At 37.8% G+C, this 21,013-nt stretch overlaps 1 protein-coding gene across 1 annotated transcript; it reads left to right on the plus strand.

Annotated features, from left to right (window-relative positions):
• The first annotated feature begins 74 nt into the window (after positions 1–74).
• On the plus strand, positions 75–19,547 carry TMEM38A (transmembrane protein 38A). The gene is made up of 6 exons (XM_072404655.1): positions 75–290; positions 11,906–12,062; positions 13,776–13,960; positions 15,543–15,630; positions 16,645–16,762; positions 17,994–19,547. Exons 1-6 carry the CDS (start codon positions 167–169, stop codon positions 18,213–18,215), a joined length of 894 nt encoding a protein of 297 aa, XP_072260756.1. The 5' UTR covers positions 75–166; the 3' UTR covers positions 18,216–19,547.
• The last annotated feature ends 1,466 nt before the right edge of the window (positions 19,548–21,013 follow it).

Genomic DNA, 21,013 nt, shown 5'->3' on the forward strand with positions numbered 1-21,013 from the left:
AGGAGGGGCCTGCTCCAGTCACTCAGCTAAATATAGTATTGACATGAAGGTTTTATTTTTGCAGTAGTAGATGTAGGAGGGGGAAAGGGATTCCCATACAGTCTGCTTGTCATACAGCTCAGATCCTTGTTCAGTGTGCTGTCACATTATCAGCAAAACCAGCACCATGGAGCTGCTGTCATCTCTCAGCCTGGAGGATCTGGCCGTATCCTTCTCCAAAGTGCCTGTGTTTCCTCTGTTTGATGTGGCGTATTATATCATCTCCATCCTGTACCTTAAGTATGAGCCAGGTGGGTGTCTGATTAAGCTGTACCATTGCAATTATTTTATTTCACTAGATGCATATGAATGGTAATGCATGCATGCCTTGTTGGGTCATCAGCACTATTTTATAAATAGTAAACTGGAGGGGCTAAAGGTTGGAATGTGCTTCAGGTGGATACGTTTGTACAGTTTACCTTTTAAGGAGAAAGAAACACAATGAATTGAAGCAACCCTGTATCGCGTACAAATAATATAAGTATATGGAATGCTGGTCAGCAATCATCATATAATGCATTGCTCTTTTTCCACTTATTTGAACAGATAAATGTTAGATCTTTTTTTTCATGCCAGCCAGGTAAAGGTGATATATTTGAAGAAAAAGTAGTATACCAAGAAAATGAATTGTGTATTTACCAAAAATATCAATGGACGGAAAAAGGAAGGACACCCTTGGCCTCAGAAACTGTTTTGCATAACTGCCTTTATGTTGTATGTTTGGTATATTATATAATCACTCCTCCATGCAAAATTCCTTAGTGGGTTTCCTTTGTTTGTGGGTTTCCATGCATTACCTAAATATTTAAAATCATCCCACAATGTTTAAATGAAATTTAAATCAAGGATTTGACTTGGGTAGTTAACCTTTCTTTTTTTTTTTCACTTAAAGCCATTTCTTAGTGCATTTGTTAGAGTGCTTCGGAGCATTAATATGTTAAAAGATCCTTTCGCGCTTTAACTTCAGCTTTCAGACAGCTGGCCTCACATTCTCCTTAAAGAGGAAGTATACTCAAAACTCACAAGAAAAAACACTTTCAATCCTGCAGGGCAGTCTGATCACTCTGGGGGTATCCGGCATCGGGTCCCACGGCGTCTCAGCATCCACTCCGGGCGCCACCATCTTCGTCTTCCAGGCCGGAGATCGGGTGACGTAGGATAAAGAAAAACTTTGACGATCTCATTGCGCATGTGTGAAATTTGAGTAAAAAGGCTCCTTCTGCGCATGCCCGAGATGCTCAGACATGCACAGAGGGAGTGCCCAAGACCCCTTTGCGCTCCGTTTTGCGCTCCCATTCATTCCTGACCGCCTAGGCAGAGGAGAATTAGGGGGTGGTGCTGCACCCTTAAAAAAAAACAAAAAAAACTAAATTTTTACCTTACATTAAAGGGTTCTCTACCCTTTTATGTAAAGTGGAAATTCTGAGCTTAGGTACGTTTAAAGTACACTTTGATATAATATAATTTTTAATAACTCAATGACTGCAAGTCCTAAAGCAGCACAGCAACCCCAAACCATATTCCCAACACCATGCTTTACAGTTTGTATAGGGTTTTGTTACCACTCGGCCTGCAGCTCTTCTGTTTAGCAGTATTCTGCATCCCTTTAGTCATATGCATTTTGTCCATCTCTGCATCCCTGGCACACTGCACACAGCTGGGGGGGGGGGGGGGGAAAGAAAGTATGTCTTGCAGCCAATAATGTCCTGCAGCCCATAAGTTCCTGCCTCTATTGTCCCAGGCTCTGGTTGCTGGATCCACTAGTGTTATCCACTATTCTGCCCAGTGTGGTCTCCATTTTGCTATTCTGGATTTTGACCTCGGCTTGACCTTGACCTCAACTTTGCCTTGACTGCCACCTGCCATGACCTAAGCCTGTTACTACTACTACTACTCCACCACCTTGACTTGCTGTGTTCCATTCTAATTAGCCATCCTTACACTGAAACTGTCTGATCCCTGACATCCCTGGTAGGGAGAGTTTGGTGGTCCTAGCCGGTGAACTCCTTGCAGCAAAGTTGTCCGGTGACCATTAGGGTCATTGGCTCATCACTCCTTGTGGGGTTCTTTGGCGAAGACCCGTAGACACTTACCTGAGAATTCTGTGCCCCAGGTAATCTCATGTCACCTGCCAGGGGCCAACCTATAACAGGTTCACCTAAAATACAGCCTTTGGGTTACTCCAAACATGTCTACTATTACAGTGGCCAAACAAACCATCCTTTGATTTATCAGTCCACAGCACATTGTGCCAGGTCCTTGGCTATAAGTTCAGTAGTAAACTGTTTTACTTTTTCCTGCATTTTCTTTTCAGACAGCAAATTCTTCTTCCTTGTACACCTCCCATGCAGGTTAAATTGGGGAAATCTCTTTTTGATTAAAGATGCATATTGACACAAACTGTTGCAAGAAACACCTTCAAAACCCAGCAATATAACCTTGAGATTTTTTAATTGTAGATTACTTTAATATTTTGAAGTAGACTACATTATTTCAAATAATTTAGTGACCCACAACTTTTTTTCAGGGGGTCCTTAGAGAGCTTATTTGACCTTGATCTCACCACCATAGATCAAATACCATACCATAAAAATTTGAGATTTCAATAAAACATGTTCCATCAACAAACTAAAAAAAAATTATTTATTGGAACTTAATCTGTAACATCCAATTCTGCTTTCTAAATTTAACATAAAAACCTGGGGCACACATAGGCAACCCCCCCCCCCCCCTTCAGTTTCTGTAATTCAGTGCTTGACATGTAAACCACCAAAAGAAATACATGAGAAATACTTAGTGTACTTCTTTTCCCATGATTGCACTTCTGTTTTGACAGCACAACTGGTCACCCCGATTCACAGCTGGAGCTACATAAAAACCTGGAGCACACATGGACAACCTCCCTCTAATTTCCACAATCCAGTGCTTGACATCTAAGCCACTGTACAGGAAACAATGACCTCTAGCCCGGTGATTATTACTGTGGATTTTTGATTACTTATCAGCAACAGCTTACTTATTAGCAACAGCTAATGTAAATGGCCCAGTAGTGAGATATCTATATATAAATATCTGTATACATTATACATTGATACAAGTGTTCTTTTCCATTGATCAGCGATGCTAAGCAAAACACAGTACAGCAACAGAACAGTGTTGATTTTGTGTATGTGAAAGTTATGAAAACGTTGAAGTAGAAAAATAAGGCAGTCCATTTTAGGGTTCCTTTAGCATCAGTTTGTTTTTTAAATACTGAATATGCACTTTACATATATTCAGTGCAGTTTCATTCTATTTGCTTTTCTGTGGTGCAGTTAGTGCACGTTGAATCGGACATAAAAAGTGTAATGAAACCAGGTTTGTTTACAAAGCCTAACCCATTGACATTGACTCCAAGGCTGGAGAGGATACACTTTCATCAGTGAAGCTGGGTGATCCAGCAAACCTGGAATGGATTGAGTCCAGGATTCAAGACATTTCCTAGCAAACAACTGAAGAAATCAATTCCAGGTTTGCTGGATCACCCAGCTTCACTGCTGAAAGTGTATCCTCTCCAGTCTTGGAGAGCTATATTAAATGGAAGTGTCAGTGGAAGGGTTAGAACTTCCATGGTGGGGTTCCAACCTAAAACCATTTTAATTGCCTATTCATTTAAGTAGTGGGTTATATTCTTTGTTTCATCTTTCTTCAAGGTTCACTTAGGTAGTTCTATATAAAACATACGCGATTTTCAGTAAATATTGCCATGGGCAATAAAATATTAAAATATTAAACATTTCTTTTTCAAGAAATTATCTTTTATTTATTTACAATAAAAATACATTAATGGGTAAAGTTGGTTCAAATAATCTGGTGTTCAGTGTTACTGTTTCTAGACTTCTGGTTGTAGGTATTGCAATCCTTCTGAAATATTTTGACACAGAGACATTTGCTTTATCAGTTTAGATTTGAAACAATATTTTCACGATCCTTTCCCATGACTAAGCACTGCACGATGCGTGAACGAGTGTTGTACATACAGCACCATTCTGCTCTATGGAGAGGGGAGGGGGAGAATGACCTAACGGCACCCTGCTGCGCGCTCTCCCCCTTCCCTTGCATTAGGATCGTTCTTCGCCCATCAACTGTGGATCCGCCAGGACAGTCGTTCGGACGATGGACGACGGGCGCTGTACACATGTCAGATTCTCATCTGATATCGGCCCTGGGCCGATTATCAGGCAAGAACCATTGGACGTGTGTACGTAGCTTAGTTCTATTATTGAGATAAGTTGAGCTGTGCTTCCCATTGAAAAACAGATGAGTACTGATTAATTCTAAGATTTAGAGAAATGAATACAGAGTCCTGTACCTCTTGTAGTATTGGAACTTGTTTACATGGTCAATGTCATGTTAGAATCAACTTGATGCATCTTATAGGCAGTGCACATGCAGAACAGGAAAAAGCCAGAAACACTGAAGAAACTCAGATGGGATACAAAAGTATCTCAAACTGATTAAAATTTGTTCTGACTGCATGTAGGGGCATGTGGTATTTTCTCCAACAACCCCTAGTATATTCAATGTGTAACTTAATTATCATGCAGTAGATTGCAGTTGCTAATTTTCAGGGAATCAAGCAATATGACTGTCAGACATTAGTTTAAAGCCTGTTATTGACCTGGACACTTAATAACAATATGCATGATCAGAAATTACCTTAGGCAAAATGCACGTCAAAATGATTAGTAGGATTTAATGGTCAGAAAAATGGGGCAGGAGGGGCTATGCTGAACTATTTCTGAAAAGTTGACGTTGCATGTAAATTCATTACAAAGTAATATGACATGCTGTTTACACTGAAGGTTACCTCTGCCTATACATTTGTCATTGTATGTTTAGTTTGGTAAGTTTGTGACAAGTTGATTTAAACTCATGGAAATTTTGTGTCCTGCATAAAGGATACATTTAAGGATATAGTTTGAGATCAGATTATTTTTTCTAGTAGGGACGTTCAGAATCAGGCTTCAGCATTGCGATATTTAGGAAAAGTAAGCATATGAATAAAAGTAAAATGTCATGAGAAATGTCAAAACATATAAGAAAGCTTTCTGTTTTCAGCAATTGTTTGTCTCATATCTAAAAATGGTACATTAAGAAAAATTTACACAGCTTTGGCTAAACAGCTGCCATTTTGTCCTATTCAATATCAGTGTGGATGCACTTTAGATTTGTAGGGATTGTCATCAGTTTCCAGCCTGATATCTGTGTTGGTCCTAATGGCTGGGGGTCATGAATGGGCTCCACTGCTAGATTAGAGGGTTCTGGGACAGCAGATGTGATTGAAATGATGATTAAGGACAGATCCTTTTGTATCGCTAAAAGATTGTAAATTAATATTCATTTAGTTATATATTTTTAAGTAGTTCAAGTAGTAACTAATTTAAACTCCAATCAAATAGTAATTTAAACTGTTTAGTGATATAGGTGGGATTTTTGAGTCTGGGAGTCAAACTTTAAATTCAGTATACACTGCAGATGATGCACAAGATGATTAATGAGTGTTTTTCAGTAGTGTCAATTCTAGTACAAGGACATTTCCAAAAACAATTTCTGGTAAAGAACGGCTTTTGCATTGCTATTTGCTTTTTTAAATAATTACTTATTAATTCCATAAACCTTTGCCACAATCCTTAACTGCAGATCAACTGGCAAACATACATTTATAAAGTAGCAGATTATAAAGTGTAATCTAATTGCAAATAAAAAGGCTATAATAAAGTTTTACATGTAAATTCCAGTAATATACATTGCAGAGATTTTAGCAAACTTCATTTCAGAATACCTACTGCTGTTCTGTATGTACTGAGACAGACAACTACAATCATGTCCTTAAACAGATTACTAGGAAAGAGGGTCTGCCTGCTTAAATCACAAGATCATTCTTAGTGGTAAGAAGACATATCTGCATCTCCTTACCTCTGCTGGTGTCCTGAACCCATGACCAGTATCTCAGTTTGAAAGGAAATGGGATTTGTGGGGAGTTTTTGCACATAAACTGTAGGCATATCTGCCATTATTATAGCAAAATTGCATTTGATGGTTTATAAAGGCTTTTTACAGTAGTCTGCTGGTCTGGTTTAAAAAAGTTTCTCCCTAGATATCTGTAGGTCCTAACAGATAATCTAACAGAACAAGCAAGTTGTTGAATAGGAATTAAATGACTGGGTCACGGAATTACCTTTATATACCATTCACCCACCCAAGATACTAAATTAATTTTTCTCCAGCTCAACAACTTAGTCTATCAGTCAAACAATTTAACATCTTTTTGTCCCACCAAAACTTCTTTTATTGGTTTTGGATAGAGTGGAGACTTATTATCTGGTGCTTCATTAAAATGAAAGGAGTCTAAAAGGTGTGTAAAAACAATTATCCATGTACTTATTATTTCATTTTGTTTTTTTGTAGAACATATGCAAATCAACGTGTACTTATAATTCATCAATTTTTCTAATTAAAAAGTGTACATTTTAGTTTAAGTCAATCTTGGGTAAGAACATTTACAACAACAATAGACCCCTATGAATCACTTTTGGCTGGGCACTTTAAAGTTATGGTATATCTGTCCTAAAGAAACCCTCACTGGACCCCTCCCTACCCTCCAACTACCGTCCTATCTCCCTTCTCCCATATGTCTCCAAACTTCTTGAACGCCTTGTCTACAAAAAACTCACCCATTACCCAAGCACCAACTCTCTCCTTGACCCCCTCCAGTCTGGTTTGGAGCTGCCCACTCCACTGAAACAGCCCTTACTAAAGTGGCCAATGACCTCATCAGAGCTAAGTCTCAAGGCAAATTTTCCCTGCTCCTTCTCCTTGATCTTTCCTCTGCTTTTGACACTGTTGATCACCCTCTTCTAATACAAATCATGCACTCCATTGGTAACTGTGACACTGCTCTCTCTTGGTTTGCTTCCTATCTGTCTGACCGCACCTTTCAAGTTTCTTTCAATGGTAACTCCTCCTCACCCACTCTCCTCCCTGTTGGTGTTCCGCAAGGGTCAGTCCTTGGACCGGTCCTCTTTTCTCTGTACACCTCCTCTCTCGGTAGTCTCATATCCTCCTTTGGCTTACAGTACCATCTGTATGCTGATGACACTCAAATTTATCTGTCCACCCCTGACCTGTCCCCCTCAGTCCTGGATAAGGTCTCATGCTGCCTGTCAGCCATCTCATCATGGATGTCTGACCGATTCCTGAAACTCAACCCGGATAAAACTGAACTCATCATCATCCCCCCCTCAAATTCCAAATCCCCCCTGACATATATCTGACTGTTAACAACACTGTTATTCGGCCCTCCCCTCAGGCACGTTGTCTTGGTGTCACCTTTGACTCGGCCCTCTCATTTACCCCCCATATTCAGAACATTTCCAGGTCCTGTCACTTTCACCTACGCAACATTTCCAAAATCCGCTCCTACCTGTCCCCTGAGACCACCAAACTCCTTGTACATGCTCTTATCATCTCCTGTCCGGACTACTGTAACCTCCTCCTCTCTGGTATTCCACTAACCCGACTCTCTCCTCTACAATCTATTATGAATGCTGCAGCCAGACTCATCCATCCTTCCCTCCGCTCCTCTTCCGCTGCATCTCTTTGTAGTTCTCTCCATTGGCTTCTATTTCACCTTAGAATCAAATTTAAGCTCCTGTGCTTTGCCTTCAAATCCCTACACAGTTATTGTCCCACTTACATTTCTGACTTGGTAAAAAAATACTCCCCCTGCCGCTCTCTCCGCTCCTCCAATGACCTCTAATGACTTCCTCACTCATGACCTCATCACACGCACGGATATAAGACTTCTCTAGAGCTGCCCCAACTCTCTGGAATGGTCTTCCTCGTCCTATTCGGCTTGCTCCTACTTTCTGCTCATTTAAAAGAGCACTCAAAACCCATTTTTTCAAACTTGCCTACCCGTCTTCTTCTGTCATTTGAAACCATCACTACTTCCCACCACTACATATCTCCCATCCTATTGCGTGTGAAATTCCCCCACCTACTAGATTGTAAGCTCTTCGGGGCAGGGTCCTCTCCTCCTGTATCACTGTCTGTATTAGTCTGTCATTTGCAATCCCTATTTAATGTACAGCGTTGCGTAATATATTGGCACTATATAAATCCTGTCTGTTATTATTATTTCTGTTTTTATTTTATTATAGGGTTTAGTTGGTAATCGTTATGGTTATAGACCCATACCTCGTGTTATTGGTGAGGAAGAGTTTAATATCCTGTATAAAAAGTAACACAAAGATGAAGTTCAAGCTTAGCTGCTGACCCACTGGTTTTGGAAAGACATAAATTCTGTCCCACCTATTAATGTTTTTCAACCGATTACAATTCACCTTCCTCATTTCTCTGATACTAGTCCATCCCATGCAGAGCTTCAGGTGAAAGAAACCAAGGAGTGGAGAGAAACTGAAAAACAGCTATCTCAGGCATTGCCTACAGCAGCAGAAACAGGATTAAATCCTGTTTATGAATAATAATAATAATATTAATAATAATGATAATAATCTGACTACTGCGGGGAGAGGACAGTTCATTTCTATTTCTATTATATTCCGTGCAGTAGGCTGAAAATTTCTAATCAAGGTAAAAGTGCCATTAACACTGTGTATATTGCATGAATGTATATATTGGCAGTAACATTTTTCTGTGTTGACACATCTTTTGCAAACATTTTTGAAGTTTGCTGGGTGGTGTTGCTAACAGAGGGTCAGATAAGAATAAAAGGCTCCACCCTATAGAGAACACTACCATCAAGTTTAGGCAGATAAGCCCCAGTTCCTCAAATGGCCCCAAAGTTGCAGCTTTTTTAACTGAACACTTTCCATAAACAAAGTCAAACTGTTGTTTTCCTACTATATTTTACATAAAACCATTCAGCATCTTATCACAATAAGGCTGAAAAGTGGTGACTTAGCATATTTTTTGTTTCCAATTTTTGTAGATACTAATTACATATCATAGGTTGTGCTGCACGGAAGGGCATTATTTATGCGTGCCTTGGGCAGCATAGGTTTTTTGCAGCTCTATAACCAGGACACCCTGAAAATTGTCAACCTTTTTCTGGCTAAAAAAATAACACATTAGAAATATCTCCTAATTATTTTACAAATACTGCATTGAGAAAAGGAAAGGGCTGGTGAGCTTTGACACAACCGTCAGATAAAGACAGCATTTGTCACTGGCTGTGGGTCATACTCTGATCAATGTCTAAACAGAGAAGCATCTCCTCTCTGAGTAGAGCCTAAGATATGATATTTGTTCTGGCTTGGTGGGCAAATGCCCATTTGCACCCTGGTTTATTACTTCCGTGAATGGCTAAATCAACAGGGATGGATTTATACTTTTTTTTCTCCCAAATTCTGGTTTCTTGTTTCAACTCTCCCCTCACACAGCAATTGCTTTGGAACATAATAATAGTAACACAATATCCATGAATACAATATGCATGCACTATTCAGCAATGGCTAAGCCACAGCATATGTGGCCTAGTAAGAAATCCAGCCCTGTAAAGCTGGATAAGGTTTGCTACATTAAATATTTAGGTTGAAAAAAGTCTAAAAAAGAGTATAACCACTAGAGAAATAAAGAAATGTACTAGAGAACTTGACTAACTAAGATAGAAACATATATACAGAGTTGATGCTGAGGAAGGCAAAAAAAACCTTATGGTCATGGTCAATTTACTCCACGGAGGAAAATAATTCCTTCCTAACACCCTCTAGCAATCAGATATATTCTGGATTAACAGTCTCTGATATTATACTTTTTAAAATACCCAGTTATATTCTGTACATCTAAAAATGCATCTAGCTTTAAAAAAAAAAAAAACAAACTATAGAATGTGCTAAAACTACTTCTAAGAATAATTATTTATATATTATATTATCTGAAAGGCCTGCAAAATAAGAGCTGTGTCTGAATGTGAAAAGGTAACCTCAATTGTCTTTTTATTGAAATACAAAGGGAATATTACTAAGATTTCATGAGAATCTAATATACCCAGGGTAATACTGTAATCTGGTGCAATACCAGTATACTGAAAAATAGTGTAATTTACTGAATATTATAATTTGTTTTGGCTTTTCTGTATAAGAAGAAACGTTCTATAGAATTTCTGATTACATTAAATTTACAATTTGTTGTTATGAGTTTGGTTTGTATGTGAAACACAGTTACTGGTTTTACTAATGCATTAAGCCATTGGTTTAGTAGAGTACAGTCTGATATTCAGCGTGTGCACACAGTGTACATTATGTTCACTTAGTAACTGTATATATTTACTATGATGGATAAATAGACACCCTAATGTTAAACAATAGAGAAAGGGCATGGTTTTGTTTACTGCATATTAGTATTATGCCTTGCAAGGACTGAAGGCTTGGCCACATCTCAGTCATGTGGATTGTTATATATGAACAGTAGTAGAATAGTAGTGGATGTGATAACATCCAATGTGGAACATGATAACAAATACTAGAACTGCAATCTTTTGTGTGTATTTTTACAGAAATACTTGCAGAACTTCAACTCAAAGCAGCATATTGATGTGGACATGTTCTATAGAAAACCTATGGTCTTACAATGTCCACACATTTTGTGTGAATTGAGAAGCAAAGTGTATGACAACATATGGTGTTAACAAAGTTTAATGCTAAGTCGCAGTTTAAATATTTGTTTGGTCAAGAAGTGTACACTGCATAAACCCCGTGTAAAAATCTGTAATTAAATGTCCTTGTTTAAAAAAAAATTGAGCATGTTTTGGAGTTCATTTTATGCATTATTGGCAGTGCCTAGTTCAGTTTAAAATACCTAAACTGTAATTTTGGTTATTCTATTTAAATCATAACTATGATAACACAATAAATAGGATTCTATTTCTAAAAACAGTCAATGCTTTTGTTTGATGGCCCCTTACAGACCCTGGCCTGTGGATGAGTAACTGCATAGTCCCTGGTATAGTTTAGACAGGGTACCATATGTAAAGAAATAAAAGCTACATTTCTAATAATTCGAATCCATAGCTTTTTTGTTCCAATTTATTCTTTAAAAGTATAAAAAAAAAAATTATTTTTCATTTTAGTTTGTCTTGCTTTATTGTAGAAGTGTTTGGTCCTGTTCACTTCTTGTCCAGCAACTGCTTATGAAGGGCTTTAACAGGTGTCCCTCAGCCATTGCCCCTCTCCTGACCTATTGCCTATAATTAGATCTATATTGAAGGATCAGCTGTCTGCCCTCCAATTCCATCTTCCCATAGCAACTTCTCACTCACACAGTTATTCATTAACACTTTTGCAGTCAAGACAAGTTGGGCTTTATGATAGATCACTAAGACAACAAATGCAATGTGCAATAATAATGATATTTAGGCCTGCAGTTAATACGAAATATATGCCTTATATGTCAAAACTTTGCTTGGCTGCAAACTGCCTTTTTGTTTTAGACAAAAAGGAACAAATAATTCAAAGCATTAAGAGTACAATTATTTATTTTATTTGTGATGCAAATAACTGTGCAGGAGTTCTAGGCAGAGCCATGCCCAAGGCTTTGGGCTTGTGCCAATGGCATCACTTTGACATGCTTCTAAGCAGAATTAATTGACAGGTGCATTTTACCTGCATTAAACCTGCTCTAAGTGGGTTTTACATTTCTTTACACTTATAGAGGAATGCGAAATGAAAGCAAACAAAAGCCTGTAATGCAGGATCTAATGTCAATATACCAATCTATTCTAGCATATTTCAGTACTTGTTGGGGTTTTTGTAATTTGAAGCTAAGATAGTTAATTCCTTCTATTGTCTTTTCTCCTGTCCAGGTGCTGTGGCTCTTTCCCGACGCAGTCCAGTAGCCTCCTGGCTATGTGCAATGCTCTACTGCTTTGGCAGCTACATTCTTGCAGATGTTTTACTTGGGGATTCACCCATCCATTACTTCAGCAATAATTCCAATATACTTCTGGCTTCAGGTGTTTGGTAAGTTTTGCCTCTGCGGTTTGATTGTAGGTTTGATTTGAGGGATGTAGGTCAAGGAAGATTCAATATTCCGGCCCGTTTATTCATTTTTTCAACAATTACTTAAAGGGCTTGTACACCTTTACTTGAGTGAATACTTTATGGAGCATGCTATACCTCTAATTATTTGATTGCCATCCACCTTCCTTCCTACTTCATTTTTCTATCTCTGATTACCAGCATACTCTTCCTATTGTATATGTACTGGTTTACTCTTTCCTGAAGAAGCGATGAGTGATCTATAGTCCATATAAATTGACATATTTACTCCTATATTTGATGAAAGAAATATTTGAAAGACTTTTGTATGTTTTTACACCTTTTAACCTTTGTTGTAATAAATATAATGTATGTGGGCATTTCTTCCATGAATGCCCACATACAGTATCAGAAGGTAGTATGCAACACAGTTTACAGGAGGGAAACCAACTGATACTCTAGGTTGGATGTAGTCTTGCATATATTACCAGAGAGGTGTTTTAACATGCACATACTTTCCTTTTGTCTGGACAAATTTATAAATTTATGAGACACCATGGACTTGATTCATGACGTATAGGTGGAATAGACACCTGTATTATGTTAAATGCGTTCTCAAGGAGAACGCATTTGATTCTCTACTTTACAATGTCCCAGGTGCTCTTCATCCTGAATAATTAGGGTTGTATTAAAGCAGAAAAATATTTTTATTTTATTAGAAAAAGTTGAACATTGATAGCGATGATGGGTGCTAGGCACATGGAACATACATGAGCAAATTATGCTAGAACTTCAAAAGTAGATCTCAGTTTCAGTATTTGAATTCCAGACAGGCATAAATAGCATAAATAAATGCGGCACTATAATTACTAATGTAGGCCTGAGCCTGAAATAAAAAACAAATGCTATTGTGCCTAGGCAGTACTACCCAGCCCCGCCCCCCCCCCCCCCCCCCCCACACACACAAAAAAACCCAAAGGTACGGGAAAAGCAACACAAGGAGCCACAAGCATGCTAATGGAAAGGAGAGAGCGTTGGCAAGTGAGAAAGGGATGAATTTATCAGGGTATTTTCTTCTTTTTTTACAGTCCAGTCACAGGTAAGGGTGGTGACCTGTAAGTGAAAGTGAAGCAGAAAACCAGGTTCCCTTCCTTGAATTCAGGATGAATTGAATCAAAACTGTGTACAACTCTGGATAGTCAGAATGCAAATTGCATCTGAATGAATGGGGGCAGCAGTGATTGGTACCACCAGTACCACCTGTTGCTGCCCTCCTGTAATATGTTAAAACAGTAGTTTATTTAACAGCAAATGTCGTAATACAGGGAGATGAATGGCATGCTGCTGGGAGCCATGCGATAACACCTGTTCCTAACATCAGGCTGAACCATGTATATTTTTGTGGCAAGACGCATACTGGCCCTCCCTTGTTAATTCTTTAGAATGATTTGGTTCTTCCACCTGTTCACTTATGCATTTGTTACTAGCTGCTGTCTTTTCCAGTGACCTTTAACCCCACAGATAGCTTCGAGAAATAAATATGATTGATCATTTAGTGGAAGGTTCTCTCACAGCATAATTTCAGTCCTAGAAAACAGCAGTTTTTTTTCTAGTGTTTGGTCTCACACTTTAGTCCAGATCTAATGTCTGTGTTGCATTACTATTTAACTAAGTTGTCATTTTTCATTTATGCAGGTACTTGATATTTTTCTGTCCACTGAACCTGTTCTACAAGGTAGTTAGCTTCCTGCCTGTTAAACTAGTCCTTGTTGGGATGAAGGAGGTAGTCCGGGTTCGCAAAATTGCTATTGGAATCCACCATGCCCACCACCATTACCACCATGGCTGGGTTATCATGGTACTCATTGGATGGGTAAAAGGTGAGCTAATAAGAGAACAAATTGACCAAATGTACATTTTTATGTGTAGGTATTTAAAGGTACGTTGTTTAGGATATATACCAAAAAAATATTTAAGTATATCTAATGCAAAAAATCACAAAGGTTTTGTGTGCACAAGCACCAGAATAGACAAGATTGTTTCATCCCCAATCTAGCATCCTAATCGGAGAAATATATACTGACTCCTATGGAAGGAAACAGATGAAGGCTTTGTGATGCTTCTGTGTTCTCTGGGAGGTAGTATGTGGAAGAATTAAAACTCCCAGATTGTTCTCATATTTATCTAAGGGTCCTTTAAGGGGAGAAACAGCTCCATCAGACTGGAAATAAAAAAAATCTGCCACAAGGACACACACACAAGGCTAAAATAAAATATGACCAATATTCTGCATTCCTTTCCATCATCTTCTAAAGGAAAGTATTTTTGTTACGGTCTGTGTTGCTGCTGGAGTTTTTCCTAACTTCCCGTCTGCTAAAACGTTTTTAAAATTTCTGTAATGGAGCCCAGGATATAAGTACCAACCTGAAAAGGGATGTAATCCTTCCCTGCTTTATCTAAACGAAGAAAAATACATTTTTCCTGATCATTATCATAACATTCTGTTGCCAGGTTCTTTTTACAAGAAAAAACATTCTGATGGTATAGTATTAAGTTAACATTTCAGAAAACTGTATTACCATGCAAAGATATGCAAAACTAGCTTTTAAATTCTAATCTTATGCTATAATATGCTCATTTCTGGCAAAACTTTGATGATTATATTTATTTTAATCTTAGAAATCCAGTCCTTTTTAGATTTTGTAATATACACTTTTATGCATGAAAAGTTTGAAACTGTAAGTTGTCATTTCACCACTAGATGTCCTCTTTGCCAGGTAATTTAAAGACCATTGGGACTCAAAGACACATTTTCATTGATATCTTTAAACATCAGTGTTTCAATATTATACCAAGATCCATTATCGTACTAGAAAAATAAAAACAAAAATTTGTAGTTGCTGACTGAGCAAAATACCAGCAAGAGAAGATGCAGGTAAAATCTGTAATTGCTATTCAACTTAGTAGGGAGCACCTGGAGTGTTGGAGCCAGATAAACCCAGTGGTGGGATCAAGCATTGCCCCATGGCTTCTGATAACTGACACCTTGTCAGCTGCTCTGTCACTCACAACGCAGCGCTTAAAGAACCTGTGTTTTCAGATTTGATAGCAGGTGGTAGTACATGTGCTGCTTTCGCCAGGGCAGCAGTTCAGTGGTTTGAGGAAGCAATAACCACATCATAATCTCACCGCCAGTCTGAATATAACCTTACTATGCATATTGTTCAAAACAAACTGCATTTTCATTTTTCATGGCATTTCTTTTCAAAAACATACAGAAGGAAATTTTCTTTCCTATCAAGCAGTATCATATGAAGCACCAACCAGCTTTGTATTTAATATACATAATAAAAATCTATTACTTCATCCTCTATATGATGGACAGCAACCAAGAATGTAGTTACTATGGCCATTTTGTTCGCCTATACAAATTGATGATTGTCTATTTCTGTTTTGCTGCAGGTTCTGGAGTTGCACTGATGTCTAACCTGGAACAGCTACTTCGTGGTGTTTGGAAGCCTGAGACCAATGAGATTCTCCACATGTCCTTGTAAGTGTACTACCTTTGTCTAATGTCATCTCTGCACAGACATCTTATTAAAAAAAGTATTTGTTTAGAATAAAGATAATGAATATATAGTATGATGCATATATATAAAAAGTACTTTTAGCTGGCTGTACAGTTTTCCTTTTTTAATATGTTTTTATACATTTTTATATATTTTTTTATATATTTATATAAGTAATTGAATTAACCTAATAGCTGTCAGGATTGGTTTGAACAATGAAGATCAGAGAACACACTGAAGGAGTTACCTGATTAAATGATGCTGCATGTAATTTACTGCAGAGTCAAAGTAATTGCCTGGTTTCCTTCAGTCTTCTAGTAAGGGAATGTAGTGCTGCAGGCTAATACAATATTGCCTCCTCTCAGACACATGGCCAAACAGAGTTGGCAAGGGAAGTCAAAAACAGCTCAATGTGCCAGCTAAAAAATAGGCAGATCCTGTGGCACCAGGGAGATTCACCAGGCACCAGGGGGTGATACAAAAGGCAAAATTTGATATGCGTGGCAATTGTCAGGCAGCAGTAGTTCAGGCAGAACACACAAGATACCAAGGGGTGAGACAAGGCAATTTAGACAGGCAAGGCGATGGTCGTTCAGGAAAATCCAGCAAGGTACCAATGGGTGAAACAATAAATTAGGTTGGCAAGGGTAAGGCAAGCACTAATAGGTCACAGGGAAATATAAAGAAGGGCAAGGAGCAAAAGCCTTAAAAACACTCAGGTGGTGGCGGATTTTGCAGATTGTGGTTAACTGACAACCAGTTTCTACTTGTGCAGGTGCACACAGCGCTAGGTGTGGGCCCATTGCTATGTAGTTCCCCAGTATTTAGCTCTCCCTTACACGTGCTTTTCTTGACATTAGGGGATTTTTTTTTAAATTAGTGGTAAAGCCAAAAGATGGGTGGAGTAAGGAATCATTAGAAAAAAAAATGTATTGTATATCATTTTTGGATTATTGTTTTTTTTTTAAATGTTTTTTGTCTCCTCTCTCCCGCAGCCCAACCAAGGCCAGTTTGTATGGAGCTATCCTGTTTACTCTACAACAGGCCCACTGGCTACCTATTTCAAAATCCAACCTCATCTTCTTCTTTACATTGTTTATGGCATCTTGCAAGGTATTGTGGCAGATTAGATACAGAATTAGATTCATTTTACCTTTCCACTCTAAACATATTCATGAAAAGAAAACCTTCATTTTCATTGTATAACTTTAATTAAGACCCCCTATGGAACATGAAAACAAATCCCCCATGTGTTCAAAGCAAAACCTACTGCAACAGCCAATAAGTAAACTGAGCTGCAAATGCAAAGTTAATTTCACATTCATGGCATACTTGGATACTGGAATTTATTAACTCTGGCCATGTATGTGAGTTGTGTAATTCTGACCTGACCAATCACGATGGTCCAAAGTCGTAAATCTGGAAAAGCACCAGTTGAAAATGATGGCACCACCAATATGATTTTTTCTAGGTTAACCCCCAACTTTCCATAATTAAAAATATTGTAAACCTACAACAGTTATACATATTAGACTTCAGGGAGTCTGTACACATATTTTTGTGTTCTTCAGCACACTAGCAAATATTGATTTTAGAAAAAAAAGTCCTATTCCTATTTTGTTTCCTAGGTAAAACATCAGGATTAGGAACCAAAAGGAAAAATTGGGGGAGGGGACCCTTGCTTTTCAAAGGCAGTATTTGTCTAAACCTTAATTTAAAAAAAAATATTTTTATGTTGTGCCACATATAGCCTGGAGGGAATTTAGTGAATGTTAAAGAGTGAGTAAACTTAAAAATGCCCAAAACAAAAAAAAATACACCTAACTTCGGTCGGAACAATGTCTTCCATCGGGTCCTTCGTCGTCCCGGTATCCGTCTCCAAGCTGGCGCACCAGGCGTCGCCATCTTCGCCTCTTCTTCCGTGTTCTTCCTACGTCACCCGCCTAGGTGCGAGATCGGGTGATGTAGGTTGGAAAAAAATTTGCCGATATCACTGCCCATGCGGAGAGCAGCAATTTTTTCCCCTTTTCACAAAAAGGCTCCTTCACCCAACAGCATCCAAGAGCCTCCTGGAATGCGTGACGTAGGTATCCCAGAAGGCTTTGGGGTCCCATTCATTCTCGATCGCCTAGGGGGTTCTGCACCTTTTTTAAAAAAAATACAAACAGAATTTTTACTTTTTGTAAAGTGAATTTCTGAGTTTAGGTACACTTTAATCCCTATGTACAGAACTCCAGCTAACTATTTATTGCTATTAACACAGCAAAATCAATACAAATTTACATATTTGCATCATAAGATCTCTAGAAAAGTTTCTAACAACTGCTCTGACTTCCTTTCCTAGATCTATATGACAGCCACCCACTCCCATGGGTCACCTTTTGCTCCAGTGGAAAACTGCCTCTGCCTTGTTCTTTTTGGCTCCCCTGATGCCGTCCAAGATGAACACGATGACCATCATCATCACCACCACCATGATGACCATGAGGTGTCTCATTCAGCAGGGAAATCCAAAGAAGAACTTAATGAAGGAACTCGTAAAAGGAAAGTGAAGAAAGCCGAATGAGGACAATAAGTACTCTTTATGACTCACAATAAAAAGTCCACTTTTCAAACCTCAGCCTTTCATAATGGGACTTAATGACAGAAATATGAGTCTTTCTATGTCTGTCTTTAAATATTTAAAATGTAACTGCCATATAAGACTTGTAAAAACATATAAGAAAAAAAGTAAAAATTTTAGGGGACATTTATCAACTCTTGCAAATCTGTAGCACTTGGCTGCTAGGAAATTCAGTCACTTGTCTGAGATAATCTGCTGAAAGAGAGGCGCCCTGGTTTGCATTTACTTGTGTAGCTAATTTGCATGATAGATGTTCCCCTTATCTCCTGCACCATCATAAGTTACTTTTGTTTGTTTGAGAAATTTGAAAAATATTAGCCCTTTGTAGTGAGAGATGAAGCATCCAACTAGTTAAAAATCATTAGGTTAATTACAAAATGTATTTTATAATAATTTGGCCATGAAAGGAATCAAACTAAAGAGTTCACAAAATGTATATTAAGGTGCAGTTTAAAGAAATTTTATCATACAATATATGCAAAAATTTTAAGAACTATTTATTTTTTAATTATTTAAATATTTTTAAATGTTACATACAGCCCTTATATTTAAGTGATTTAAGAATGTTAAATATATTTTTTTTGAATGAAAAAACTAGAAGTAGTTATGTTATGTAACAAAAATTAGGGGTCACAGTTTCGGTAGAGTGGTTACTGTGATGGTCTTTACCTATTTACATGCAAGCGGCAGTGGTTGGAAACAATCACCACCTCTACCATCACCTCAAATCAAAGATCTATGCAGGAGCACAGCAAACAAATCCTGTTTTTGGCATACATTCTCTAGCCCTATAAAAACACTGCATAAAACAAGCCTTTGATTTGTGGTCATGCCTATGTAGTGGAGAAAAAATATTTTGAACAAAATCAATAATTATTTAAAATAATGTCAATCGAAATTTATAACTGCGTTTGGAACTTTAAGCTAGCGTAGTCATGTATGGCCAAATTTTACTCAAGAGCAATCTACATCTATGTTTTTCAAATGCACCAATGTATCTTGCAACTCGGATGAGAAAGCAGTGTATGTGATACCAGTATGATTACCACTGCCTAACAACAAGGAGGGCTTTAACCATCAACAAGAGAAAATAAAATCTGGTGTTTTCTATGTTCCTAAACAAAGCTTTTGAATCACATTTGTTCATTTGAATGATTAATACAATATATAGATATTTTTGGGAAAGAATGCTTTAAATAATTGTGTTTGTCTCAGTTTTTTTAAAGTCAGTAGTACTTAAAGAAAATAAAACTAAAATGTGTATTTTCATTTAGATACCTGGTGCTATATGCAGTGCTTGGTATGTCATGTCAAACACCCAGTCTAATGATCAGCATATTGTTGGGTGTGCTAAAGTTTGCCTTTAGTTTGCATTCCTTGTATATCGCTTTACCCTCATCAACATGCAAGTGAAAAGATCTTTTGTTTTTTTGACTACATTAATTTAGGCCTAGAGATATCATCACTGGGTTTTTGTGTTTTTATGCAATGCAGGCAGATTATGGTTTAAAGGAGAGGCCTTCAGGGTCTTGTACATAGCTTCCCATGTAATGTTGAGCCTTGATTATTGAAAGAACAGAAATCCATTAAGTGAAAAGATCTAGGGACAGTAATGCTGAGGCGGAAAGGGCTAGATGATGCTGAATGTCCTCCAGCCAGGAAATTAAGCTGTCTGACTTGCTGTGGCTTCTAATACACACTGGAAGAAGCTCACAGTTAGTCTGGAGTAAGCAGTTTCAGTACAGTAATGGAACCTATACAACTGTGCAAGACTAAAAGGTAAGGCTGGAGTTCAGCCTTAATACATTGCGTTATGTCTTACCTAACACTGCCATGTTGAAATTCCCACCAGACATGCCCAAAGGACCATACTGCACACGGGACCTTCAAAGACCTGATTCCCATGAGGCAATAATGTGTTCATCTCACTATGCGTGAGTAAACACTTTCTGTAAATAGTGAGTAGCAATTTAAGCTAACACAGGCCTTTAGAAGTAAAAACAACAAGGTAATATGGCAAGTACACCAGATATACTCAAAGACATGCTGCTTGCAATTTTACACCTTTTTGTAATCAGCTATTGGGAAACAATAAGAGCCTTTCAATTTTGAACATTTTTAATCAAAGCTGACATTATAATCTTAAGTGGCCGCAATATGGTGAATTGACCAGTTAAAACTCATATTGTGGCTGTATTTCATACCATTCAAAAATACGTGCCAACTAATAAATATTAAGGGGTCTATTTATAAAGCAGTGAAACATTTGCTGCTAGAGAATCAATCACTGCTATTGAAACACATGTAACTGGAAGATTCTCCATCAGGGAATGTTTCAGTAAATGTCAGATTCACTGCTTTAAAAACAGACCCCTAAGTCTGTATATCGTGTTTTCCTCTAAAGCAGGTCCATTACCATCAAATGATTTAAATATGTTTTTTTTTCCTTTTGCCTTTTAAGTTTTATATATTTATAAATATATAGTATTTATGTATGAGTCCTGAACATGTTAAAGGCCAATTCTAGCTAAACACGCTTTTTTGTTTAGTATTAGTTTTGATTAGAGTTTGGTTAAGTTTTTATTGCTTTGTTTTTCACCCCACTACCAGAGTAGTGTAGTTCTCCCATACAGAAGCAGACAGCAATAAAAACATGGCACAGATTATCACCCTATACCACTCTGCATTAAAAAAATGTTTTATTACAATCTGTGTCTCCTTTTGAGAGCTTTTACATATTT

This window comes from Pyxicephalus adspersus, chromosome 3 (assembly GCF_032062135.1).
Source record: "Pyxicephalus adspersus chromosome 3, UCB_Pads_2.0, whole genome shotgun sequence".
In the NCBI taxonomy this organism is placed as follows: Eukaryota; Metazoa; Chordata; class Amphibia; order Anura; family Pyxicephalidae; genus Pyxicephalus; species Pyxicephalus adspersus.

Excerpts from the sequence above, each read along its gene's own strand:
- TMEM38A (XM_072404655.1), top strand. The coding sequence starts at position 167 with ATGGAGCTGCTGTCATCTCTCAGCCTGGAGGATCTGGCCGTATCCTTC. Across the intron at positions 291-11,905 it reads GTACCTTAAGTATGAGCCAG|GTGCTGTGGCTCTTTCCCGA; the intron begins GTGGGTGTCTGA and ends TCTCCTGTCCAG. Across the intron at positions 15,631-16,644 it reads GAGATTCTCCACATGTCCTT|CCCAACCAAGGCCAGTTTGT; the intron begins GTAAGTGTACTA and ends TCTCTCCCGCAG.